At 37.7% G+C, this 13,043-nt stretch overlaps 1 protein-coding gene across 4 annotated transcripts in view; it reads right to left on the reverse strand.

Moving 5' to 3' along the window:
• PPP3CA (protein phosphatase 3 catalytic subunit alpha) overlaps positions 1 to 13,043 on the reverse strand; it is a 223,234-nt gene that overhangs the window by 52,635 nt on the left and 157,556 nt on the right. For all 4 annotated transcript variants that reach the window (XM_067468615.1, XM_067468613.1, XM_060779164.2 and 1 more), the window contains exons 4-5: positions 6,051 to 6,162; positions 2,192 to 2,337 (exon numbers count right to left, since the gene is read on the reverse strand). In XM_067468615.1, coding sequence (XP_067324716.1) covers positions 2,192 to 2,337; positions 6,051 to 6,162 — 258 coding nt within the window. The remainder of the gene's footprint in view (positions 1 to 2,191; positions 2,338 to 6,050; positions 6,163 to 13,043) is intronic.

Raw genomic sequence — 13,043 nt, forward strand, 5'->3', positions numbered from 1 at the left:
AGAAGGAAGGCAATCAGTTTCATCAACTAAATAATTCCATATAGATAGACAGATGATCAATAGATAACAGTGCTATTTAATTTTCTATTAATCATAGTTGAAAAATCAATCAAATACTGATGCAATTGCTATAAAGAAATCAGAGTCACTTGGTCTTATTGGTATTAATTTATAGGTAAAGGTAAAGGTTTTTCTCTGACATTAAGTCAAGTTGTGTCCGATTCTGGGGGATGGTGCTCATCTCCGAAGAGCTGACGTTGTCCGTAGACACCTTCAAGGTCATGTGGTCAGCATGATTGCATAGAGCACCGTTATCTTCTTGCCAAAGCAGTACCTATTGATCTACTCACATTTGCCTGTGTTCGAACTGCTAGATTGGCAGAAGCTAGGGCTAACAGCAGAAGCTCACACCACTCCCCGGATTCGAACCTTCGACCTTTCGGTCAACAAGTTTAGCAGCTCGACGGTTTAACCCACTGTGCCACCGGGGGCTCCCTTTAATTTATTAATTTATACTTTTCTGTATTTTGTTGTATTTGTATACTGTTGCACTATTGAGTGCTTTATGTAAGCTGCCCCAAGTCCCTTCGGGGAGATGGTGGCAGAATACAAATAAAGATGATGATGATGATGATGATGATGATGAGTCAAGCAACCCATTAAACCAACAAACCATCTGAATGGGAAATCACCAAAGTACCTTAGGTGAAAGTGTATTGAAAGGCACATCTCTATATAACAGGGGTAGGAATCAGATGACCCCCTATATTGCTGAATGATTTGACCCTCCAGATGTTGCTGAACTGCCATCAGTACTAAATAGCACAACCAATGGCAAAACATGATGAAAGTACTGCTGAGTACATCTGGAGGTGACCATGGCTTTCAACCTCTGGTGTACCAAAATTCATGGAAATTTTGTTCCAGGCTCTTCAAGAGTCTCTTTTTTGCTATGTCTCTCCCTGCTATCTTAATAGAGAACTTAATAGAAATTACAGGTAAATGTCTATAAAACTTTTAAGAACCTAGGCATCTCTTGTTTGTATAATTACACCTACACATCTCATCAGCAATTGGACTGTGACTTGGATCCAAAACAATAATGTGCAATCGAAATGCACAATATTGGATTCAATGGGGAAGAAGCTGCTTGCCTGTTTTCAAAACTCTTTCATCTTCCTGCTACATGTCCCTCACAACACATGCCATAAAGATATAAAGGATCCTTGAAATCTATCATTGGCATATTTTCTTGTACAAATTCAAATTAACAACAGAAGTAATCAATATAATGGCAGCCAAGGTGAACAGTTTCTTTACTATAATCTTCTTCATTTTTCCTAAGAAGAATGAATAAATATCAAAAATTAATACTGCTGAATAACTCTTTGGATATGAAAAATAGCATGTTCGTTGTATTTGTAATCCTATTTTCTCATAATATAAGCAATGCTGATTAGTTGTTTTATTGAAAAATAATTGGTCTTATTTTAAAATATTTAAAATAATTTCAATAAAACTATTTTATGTAAAGTCTGTACTGGTTTGGATGTAATGTCTAAACTATATCTCTAATCAAATATTTTAGTGGAAATTAACTACTAGAGAAAACTTGCAAAATTAATATGAAATCTTCTAAAATACAAATAAAAATAATCAACCAAATATGACAAGTATGACAAATAAATTAGCTAAATCAGATCCCAGCCTGGAATTATTTTCAGAAAACCTTTATCCCTGAATGTATAAATTATCTGTAGCCCAGCCATGCAATTTGCACTGTTTGCACTTACCAGGGTTAGTAAATAGTGATGCACTGATCCAGATAATAAGGCTGACTCATAACAGGTCAGAAAGGTAATATCAGATGTGAATTAAGATGTACTGTGTCTATATTTTCTGGCACAAGTATAGTGCCAGAATAGTTGTATCCGGATTAGGGAGATTGAAAATATGGAATTAAACTCAATAGAGACTGCCTTTCATATATTTAATTTTTGAAGGAACGATGTGCTATTTATGTAATCCATGTTTCTGGCATCCACATTATATCAGTTTTTGAATAACAACAAAAGAAAATAACAAGAAACTTTGCTAAGATGCCTCCCATATACAAACAATAGGAAAATGGGGGGAAAGAGCAAGTGGATTAAAAAAATTAATCAGTGGCATACAGTGATACAGAACTTACTTTTCTGATGTCATCTAAAGTATTGATCTCTGGAGATAAGCCACCATGCACACACAGGAACTGTTGGTTCATCAGAGCAGCCAAAGGAAGGCAGTCAAAGGCATCCATGCAGGCATCATACACACGTTCTGAATACTTTATTTTACCTTTTGGACATTAAGGAAAGGTTATTGAGAAAGGGGATAAATGTACTGCACTCAAGAATTCAGTCTCACATTCCCAAGGCTTGTGAGAACAAACCATGATCTCCATGGGATGTAGCGCTATATTTATAGGTAGACTTGCAGCGATCAAAGTCTTTTCTGAACTACAATGCAGCTGGGCATAACCATGTTGGCTGTAAAATTATGGGAGCTGTAAAAAATATGTTTTCCAAGAACTGTTTAGGATATCTTACAATTCTTGTGAAGTTCAATGCATCTTCTCCATACTTTTTATAGGTAAACTAGCTGTGCCCTGCCACGCGTTGCTGTGGCCTATAGTAAAACTTATCAAAGTTGAGGTAGATATCTGGACTATTATGAAAGAGAGGTACCTACCTATTCCTTCCCCCTTTTCCTCCTCCTTTCTTTCCTTTCTTCCTTCTCCACCTCTTTCTTTCTTTCCTTCTTTCACTACTTGGTTTCATCCTTCTCTCTTTCCTTCATTCCCTCCCCCTTTCTTCCTTTGCCTTTCTTCCCTCCCTGTTTGCTTCCTTCCTTCACTTTTTATTTCCTTTTATTTCACCACCATCATAACAATAACAATAATGCAATGCATTGCCTCTGGGACCTGACACCTCTCCCATTCCCCCAGGGTCTAATAGGAATAATAATACCATAATAATAATAATAGAAATAACAACCTTTACCCGCCACGCCTTGCTGTGGCCAACCTTCCCTCTTTCTCTCCTTCTTTCTCTCCTTCCTTCCTTCCCTCCCATCTTTCCTTCTCCTCTTCCTTCCCTATCTCTTTCCTTCCTTCCCCCTTTTTCTTTCTCTTCTGGTCTCTTTTCTTCCTTCTCTCTTTCCTTCTTTCCTTCCCTCCCTCTTTCTCTACATCTTCCCCCTTCCTTCACTCCCTCTTTCCTTCCTTCATTCCCTTTTTTCTTTCCTTCTCTCCTTCCTTCCTTCCTTCCCCCTTTTTCTTTCCCTCCCTCTGTCTCTCATTTCTTCCTTCTGTACCTCTTTCCTTCCTTCCCCCTATTTCTTTCTCTTCTGTGGTTGGGCGCCAATGCACATGCTCAGTTTTTTTGCCGTTTTGTGAGTGTGTTGTTTTTCATTTTGAGTAGATATGTTTGTACCTTGTGGGTTGTGTTATGGGCATGGGAATTTTGGTCAAGTTTCGTTGGGTTTTTTTGAGTTTTGTTTTGCCGTTTTGTGAGTGTGTTGTTGTGTTGTTTTTCATTTTGAGTAGATATGTTTGTACCCTGTGGGTTGTGTTATGGGCATGGGAATTTTGGTTAAGTTTCGTTGGTTTTTTTTAGTTTTGTTGTTTTGCCGTTTTGTGAGTGTGTTGTTGTGTTGTTTTCCATTTTGAGTAGATATGTTTGTACCTTGTGGGTTGTGTTATGGGCATGGGAATTTTGGTTAAGTTTTGTTGGGGTTTTTTAGAGTTTTGCTGTCCCGTTGAACCAACCTAACAGATGTATATATATAGATAATGTATGGTCTCCTATTTAAAGGTACAAAACAACAACAAACCTGATGTTCCCATTCAGTAGAGGTGAAAAGAGATAAAGTTGAGGAGTTGCTATCTCTATGGAAACAGGGTTGCACATACGATTTCATTTCTTTTCCCACCAGTAATGCATCATTCTGGAGGAGTGTCTACCATACCTTTAACTGATTAAGGCTTGTTTGGTTTAATCCTCTGTATTCCGTGTCCATCCACCAGCTAAGACATTCATTTGAAGCTCTTCCCCAGATGCCCTTGCCTGCAGAAGTTATTCTGGTGGCCTTCTTGAATTAGAAATTATTTTCCCCTACACCGTGACAGCATAACTTCTTCCCAAAGCAAAATCCATACTGCTGCTGCATATTAGATCTCAGACAAAGTCTGTTCTTTACCCTTGAACTTTGAGGAATTAGTTTTCATGGTTTAGTTCAATTTATTCTGGTTTGATGCACTTCTTCCTGGTATGTTCAGAAGATGGCTTGATGGATTGAACTAGTCAACTGCAGCATTTCTCTCTTTTTTGTATGATGGAACAATTTTATTAGACATGCTGCTGTTTCCTTATGATAAATTCCACTTTAGGAATTTTGTCAAGCCAACTTGAATTCCATTTGAAAAACATACACTACACGAAGCTGATAAATAAACATATTAAGGCCATTTTAAATCTATGAAATAATGAAAACTAAATTTTACGGCACGAATTGGTCTTTAAACTGCCTATATATCAAATACGCACAACAATCATTTGAACTTTGGCTAACATTTCTATAATCATCTCAGATGTCCCTTCCCAAAAGCAACCATTTTTTATGTTGAATCATGCATTTCCTCATTCTATTAAAGGGCAGGTCAGCACATAAACTTTCATCCCACATCTAATTGCTTACAGAAATGTTATTACGAAATAAATGTGAACATTCAATTAATTGGAAATGTTAATCCACAAATATGCATGTTAATAACTCTATAAATTATGAAGTGTTCAAATAAATTAGAAGCCTTTTCATCCTCAGCTCTGCAAAGGAAATGTCACTGGAGACAGATCTGTAGGCCATCGTTTTTCAGTGGTAGCTTTTCAGGACTTCAATGCAGCTGCTTATGCAAAATGGTCAGACAACTAGAAACAAACCAGGAACTACTAATACTTCAAAGCGAGAGAGACAAGCAGGAGTGAGGAGCAAGAAGTAGCACGAGTGAATGGGAGAATGTGATGTAGGGGTTTGAATTTTGGACTAGGAAATTGGGAGACATAATCTGAATACCTGCTTGGCCTTGGAAACCTACTGGGAGCCATGAACCTCAAGAGGAAGGTAATAACAATCCACCTCCACCTTCACCTCACCTCACAAACAAATCAAATCAAGGAAACATCACAACATACTAATTGCCATAGGCTGGAAATTACTTGAAGGTAAACAGCAACAACCTCTCTTGTTTCTCTATACAGTCAACCTTCCAATTTAACTAAAGTAAGGGGCACAAGATCCCATGAAAGTGGAAAAACACCAACTTTTAGAAATGCTATTTGTTTACGTGAGACAACTCTTCTCTAGGAATCTCTAGAATTGCGCTGGAGGACATAGAGAGTGTTATGCATTTTCTATAGAAATCTCTAGGTCCTACTGGAAGACTTAAAATCCCTAGAGAGACTGTATTAATTTGATCTACGCATAATCAAATCCATCAAAGTTAAACCCATAAATGTTGAGGGCCAACTGTATATGTTAGTGAAAACGAATTTTAAACGGGTCAAACTTTCTGCCATTTTATTTACAGCTAGAACATCTTGTTTGGCCAGCTCCCAATGATCCTCTCATTTCCACTTTCCTAATACCTACAATCTTTCATTGAAATAACATTACTACATCAGAGTTCTCAAGTGGGATATAGGTGTTGTCCTATTTAAACTAAGGTCACTACAATTTGGAAAAAACCATTGACCAATTTTAATTCTATGGCTCTGCTTTGGGGGCATTAAACTCAGGAAAGGTACATTTTCCAACATTTTACATGATTAAGACAGCCAAGATCAGATACAGAAGTGAAGGAAAGGATTAAGTTGACTCCAAGCTGTAGCGATTTGTGAATACAACTTCATTTAAACTGATTGCAGATTTGATTGTTCTTATTCCTGAATGAACTTTTACACACACATGCACACACCAAAAAAGCCAAATAAAATTTTTTGATTCATACTTACATTCTTGTTTAAATGTGAAATACTCTGTTAAATGTCTACATTCATGATTCCCACGCAGTAAAAACAGTGTTTTGGGATAAAGAATTTTCAAGGCCCACAAATACAGCACACACTGCAAATAGAAAAGCAGAAAGAAGATTAAAAAAATGAACATGTAATTTTGCTTTAAAAACACTTTGTTGATATGACTTTACCCTTCCCCCCAATTGATCATGCTGCTAATTTAAGCATTTACAAAGATTTTCAGCTATTTTATATACATTCTGTTTTGTATGGTCTGCCATGATTTTAATTTAGTAAGTCATTGTGAATAGTAGTACTGTATGTTCAAGCATATAAGACTACTTTTAACCCAGGAAAATCTTCTTAAATGTTGGGTGTTGTCTTATAGGGCGGGTGCTGAAATTTCTAAGCTGGCCTGGAGAATCTGTAGTTGCCGCATATGGTGAGGGGAGGCCAACAACAGCCTCAACCGCATCCCTACCGTATGCAGCGACATATGAAAGCAGCAAGGGTGGCATTATACAAGTACGGTAGAAGAAAATCCATTCACCAAGATTCATTGAAAGAAGTGACATAATGGGGTCCTGATGATGAGGTAAGGGGATGCGTCACCAGGAAGGTGTAAGTGAAGGGTGGAGGAAGGTGTAAGTGAAGGGTGGAGCAAGCTGCAAGCGTCCGGGATGCCCAGGGTATGGAAAAAAGAGATAGAGTGGTGCTGTGTCTGGAAAAACACACCTCTTTTACCTATCTGGCCCTCCCTTATATCCTATTACTGTACATCCTTCTCTGCTTCTCAGATCTTGCTCCTGAGGACTGCAGTGAAACAGCGCAAATGCGAATGTGTGCGATCTGAGAGGCAGAGAAGGAGGTACGGTAATAGGAAATTTACCATATTGAAAACAAAACTGATGTTTTTTTTCTTAATTTTTATTTGGTGTGCGTTGGAAGAGGGGTAGTATTATATGCTGAGTATATTATTATTTATTTATTATTTGCAATATTTGTATACCGCCTTCTCAACCCCTAAGGGGATTCAGAGAGGTTCACAGTGTTGGCGACAATTCAATGCCATCGATAAAACAGTATAAAACATTAAAATTGACCCTCCCCTAATAAAACGTTAATCATTATTATAAAACATTAACATTATTAATATTATTATTATTAAAATAACATCACCTATCACACAGAGACATAGCAATTGTCATAAAAAGTCCCGGGTCACTGCACTTTCAACTTATATTCCCATGATGGGCCGAACCTTGGTTCCACAGCCAGGTCTTTAGCTGTCTCCTAAAGATCAGGAGGGAAGGGGCCAACCTGATCTCACTCGGGAGGGAGTCCCAAACTCCATATTTTAACAGGAAAAGTTGTGGGTTGTCTTATATGCCCAATCGTCTTATACGCCAGAAAATACGGTCTATTACAAATGACTGACTAGTAACATTTCTTTCCATACATTTTGTTTCATATTTCCACCCAAAAAGTCCACACAATTCTGCACCATCCTATTAAGAAAAAAGAATCCATCTGGATGTAATGTACAACACTCATTAGTTTAGAAGATACATCAAATAACGGCTAGTGTTTCATAATAAACAGCTACTCATTAGCTCTTTATGAAACAGATTAGTTTGTGAAGCTATGTGACCAAAACAGCTGTTTGCACCACATAAGATTCAGAAGAGTTTGACATAATGCTGACATTGAACACCAACCCATGATTTCTGCTAGACTCAGGTAAATTTCCAGCTACACTACTTGACTTTTTGAAGTGTAAACATTGCAAATCTTTGTTTAGAGCTGCCTTTCTGCTTTCAGCGTGCTTTCGGTTTGTTCTTTCAGTTCATTTCCACCTCCAAAGAGTAGCCACTGTGAGAAGAATGGCCAAAACAGTGGTCTACCAACGGTCTGTGAGTTCAGATAATAGCAACTCACAGTTGTCAAAGCTGTGACATACAAAATAACTTTAAATCATGGTTTGATGTCCTACTTGGCATCCTCTTCAGTATGTGCCATAGCAATGTGCAAACTGCTTCATTGTTCAAGAAAGCAGAATACAGGAATGTATTCCTTCATCCTTATACTTCACAAGTCTATGGAAGGCTGAACTCATTTCTCACTATCTCTCATGGGTCCCAAGGGCACCTCAAAATCTGACAAATGATCCCTTTCATCTGCCAGCCTATATAGGCCTATAATGAGATACTGTGATGGTTCCGAAATTATCTCTTTTTGTTTCATCTGACTGATGTTGAAGGGGATCAAACAGGTTTTTTTTAAATGCCAGTTAAAGACCTAAGGCCAGTTCATTTCCTTAACATTTCTCTTTGGTGGGGGAAAATGTGGGTTGGTCATATTGTCTATATACGTCCCAGAAAATTAAACAAGGCTTAAGTGGAAAAGGGGGGAGAGAGAGATACAGCTGAACTGAAGAAATGATGGAGGGTGGGGAAAATTATTTTTGAAGTCGTTCTTTTCAAAGCAGACATATAGTTATTCTTCATATCAAGTCACTTCCTCAACAGATACTTATGGGAAAATGAGGACGAAAGCTTCCCACAGGCTTTATTCATATATGAGATGCTGATTAACAAAAGCTAGCATATTAATCAACAGCACTCCTTTCAGCACCTTGCAAAATTAAGAACAAGTTACAGGACATTTCCATAGCTAATAGAAAGAAGAGTAAATATAATATTTAACAAATTTGAAAGTAAAAAAAAATCGAGTGGGGAGGAGTATAAATTGTATATATTCATGTATAAGTTGCAAAATCTTAAGACAAAAAGTCAGCTCCAAAAATCTGGGATGACTTATCCGCAGGTTAATGTAAGTACTGTACCATAACACACACACACACACACACACACACACACAAACACACAAAATAAACTATTATTTGAGTAGAAGGACGAAAGGTGAAAGCTTAGTCCATCACAGGGGAACCTAAAAGAATTACCAACACCTTCTATTCTCTCTGTTGTGGTGCTGCTTTGGCCTTTTTCGAAGGCTTGGGTGGGGAAATGGTGGTGGCAGACCGCAACCCTGGTGTTTTGACCTTTCTGTGGAATGAGCCTCAACTTATCCATGGATCAAACTAAAATCCATAATTCTGTCCCCGAAACCTTCCTTGACTTATTGAAGAGATCTGTCTAACTTCAGAAGAAGAGAAAAAACTGGGAAATTTATTTATTTACTATATTTATATGCCACCTTTCTCAGCCTGGGGGGCGCTCAAGGCGGTTTACAACAAACTAATGGCAAAAATTCAATACCAACAAACACGTAGATAGAAAAAAATGATAATAACTAAACATTAACACATAACTACAGATTAAAATCATTAAAATAACTAAACATGAGACATAAACATCATTTAAGCATTAAAATGCATTAAAACATCATAGAAGAGATATTAAAATCATATTGAAAGAGCCAAACAACTGTCTAACTTCAGAAGAAGAGAAAGAGTTGGGAGGCTTGTTACACATACTATTGTGACACCGTCTATAAAGCAAAGTGTATTACAACCACAGACGGTGAGGATTTACAGTGAAGCATATTCAGATCTTACAATATGCTGGCTGTATGAGCAAAATAGTGAACTGAGACATTCTTGTGTTGCATTTGTGCCAGCAGAGACACTATTGTAAGTTTATTAAATAATATGCTTGCAACAAGGATGGGTGACATTTCCACTCCATTTCTTCTTTGACTAAGAACTTCCCAAAAGTTGAAAAATCTATCACAAATCGAATTAATGTAAGATAGTACAATGTGAAACTGACATATTTGGCTGTCCCAGTATAGGGCAATGGAGGTAAGGAAGGGAGTTAAGAATCCTAACTCACAGATCAAGGATTAGATGACTTCAGTAGTAACTAAATGACATTTTCAGAAGAAGAGGCCATAACTTAAAGAACAGATGGAAACAATCTGCAGAGTACAGAGGCGTCCTTCTTATACAGCAGCGCATGGTAGCACTGTATAAATTGGATTCTATCTTGCAGCCCGAGCTTGATAGGCAATTATTCTTTTTCTCATTTCTTTTCAGTCAGTGTAAGGTAGTCAGTACCCTGTGAGTCATGCAAGCTTCTGGTACTGAAGTCTGCTACTGTCCTTCCTCTATTTAGGATCAGCCCCTTTTTCAGTATCAAACCTAAAGGAGTTTCAGCTAACTTGTTTTTTAAATGTAAAATTGTAATTGTTACTTGTAGAACTGGAGAGCTCACATAGGCTGGTGGCACAATATGTACTATGATGAACACTTGTTTTCTAGTCTTTTGGTGTATTTGGGAAACCTCTATATAAAAGAGAAGGAACTTGCTATCTAAACTCCTTCTGTTGTGTAAAATAGCTAAGGATTTCTCAACCTAGTAGCTTCTACATATAGGGGACTATAATTCCATCACTCCAAATATGAGACAATGACTTGGCATTTTATATGGTTTTAATCTGTTTGATTGATATGTATTTAAACTGCTATATATTTAAATTGATTTATATTTTGATGAGATGTGTTCTATTGTTTACTTGTGCAGCATTGAATTTCTGCCAGATTTGTAAGCTGCCTTGAGTCCCCTCCAGGGTTGAGAAAAGCAGGGTAGAAATGAAGTAAATAAATAATAATAAAATAAATATAGGGGTGAATTATAGCCTTATACATCTGGAAGGCACATCTATTTAAACACATACGGCATTAATGTGATAACTACCTGTTTTTTCTGCCCCATCTCCATATGACTGATAGTCCTAAATGCAGTGTGTGCTGATGTGTCCAGAGGAGGGCAACTAAAATCATCAAGGGTCTGGAGAACAAGTCCTATGAGGAACAGCTGAAAGAGCTGGGCATGTTTAGCCTGCAGAAGAGAAGGCTGAGAGGAGACATGATGAGGGCCATGTATAAATATGTGAGGGGAAGTCATAGGGAGGAGGGAGCAAGCTTGTTTTCTGCTGCCCTGGAGACTAGGTCACAGAACAATGGCTTCAAACTACAGAAAAGGAGATTCCACTTGAATATTAGGAAGAACTTCTTAATGGTGAGAGCTGTTCAGCAGTGGAACTCTCTGCCCCAGAGTGTGGTATGGGCTCCTTTGGAGGTTTTTAAAGAGAGGCTGGATGGCCATTTGTTGAGGGTGCTTTGAATGTAATTTTTCCTGCTTATTGGCAGGAAAACCCAAGGGGGTTGAACTCAATGGTCCACAAGATCTCTTCCAACTCTATGATTCTATGATTCTATTACATTAAGTTACATGATAAGTGGAACTAAATATCTTAGAATGGATGGGCAATTTGACTTTTTCAGGTGCCTATTTACCAGGGCTTATCATTAATACATTGCATAATTTCCTTAACATTCTTCAGTGTGTGTTTTCCTTCTCCCCGCCCCCTTTATTATTATTTTTTCATAGTATCATAGACTCAACCAAACCCTTGATCATTTTAGTCACCCTCCTCTGGACACATTCCAGCTTGTCAACATCTCCCTTCAATTATGATGCCCAGAATTGGACACAGTATTCCAGACATAGTCTAACCAAAGCAGAATAGAGGGGTAGCATGACTTCCCTGGACCTAGACACTATACTCTTATTGATGCAGGCCAAAATCCTGTTGGTTTTTTTCGCCACCACATCACATTGTTGGTTCATGTTTTACTTGTTGTCCACAAGGACTCCAAGTTCTTTTTCACACATTCTACTCTCGAGCCACGTGTCCCCCATTCTGTATCTTTACATTTCATTTTTTCTGCCTAAGTGGAGTATCTTGGATTTGTCCCTGTTGAACTTCAGTTTTTTAGTTTTGGCCCATCTCTCTAATCTGTCAAGATCGTTTTGAATTCTGCTCCTGTCCTCTGGAGTATTGGCTATCCCTCCCAATTTGGTGTCATCTGCAAACTTGATGATCATGCCTTCTAAGCCTCCATCTAAGTCATTAATAAAGATATTGAACAGGACCGGGTCTTTTGTGGTTAAAATTATCAACAATGAAAGAACTTCCATATGACTGACTTTTTGTTTGTTTGTTTGTTTGAAAGATGCCTTTATTAATGAATGATTGAATTGAATGAACTAGAAAATTTCATTAGTTTTGCTTGTGTCTCCCTGTATCTATGTGATCAGCTGAAGACCTGTACTGACAAGCTGGAATGTATCCAGAAAAGGCGACCAAGGTGATCAAAGGTTGGGAAACCAAGCTTATGAGACATGTCTGACAGAGCATGATAGGTTTAGCTTGGAAAACAGAAGACTGATACATCAAAATCATACATATCATGGCTAAATGTCTTGTAATCTATTTGTACAGGTCCTTTGTGCATTGCTGTTCTGAGATCTCTCTCTGTCTCTGCCCCACTGCCCACATAGACATGTTTGGTTAGGATATGTGAGATATGCTTTCACATCAGTTACTCTCAAGACATGGAACTCTTTTCAACAGGAGGCTAGCCCAGTTTTCACTGTGTTCTTCTTTCTCTGGAAGGCAATGCTTTTCTTATTTAGTCCATTATCTGGCTACACAATGAAACTACTAGAGTGGTTTCACTGTGTATGCCTTATATGTTCCAGTTATATTTTTACAATGTTTTACTTTTTTAAAAAATTACTTGGCCAAAACATACTAACATGTTTGTTTCTATGTGCTCCTTAATGCTACAAGTTACTGCTTTCCAGCAGTATTGTTTGCATTTCTGCCGCACACTGTCTTAGTTCTTAGCCTGATAGATATTAATAAATGAAATAAGATAGAATAGAATAAAATTTTGCACAATGATGTCAGACTACAATCAAAGGTAGAACCAGCAATCTTTGCTGCATGACTCTTACTCTGACTAATTCTCAAATGGTATTGCTTCAGATTTCAGTCTTCTATTGAAGTTCCCAGAAGTGTTTCTCTCCATGTACTCATTCTTCTATTATTCTTTGATGCCATTATTCCAGTCAGTAGGTGGCTAGCCAACAATCCTTCACACAGATACATTAGTTTGCT

The sequence above is a fragment of the Anolis sagrei genome, chromosome 5 (assembly GCF_037176765.1).
Source record: "Anolis sagrei isolate rAnoSag1 chromosome 5, rAnoSag1.mat, whole genome shotgun sequence".
NCBI classification, from domain to species: Eukaryota; Metazoa; Chordata; class Lepidosauria; order Squamata; family Dactyloidae; genus Anolis; species Anolis sagrei.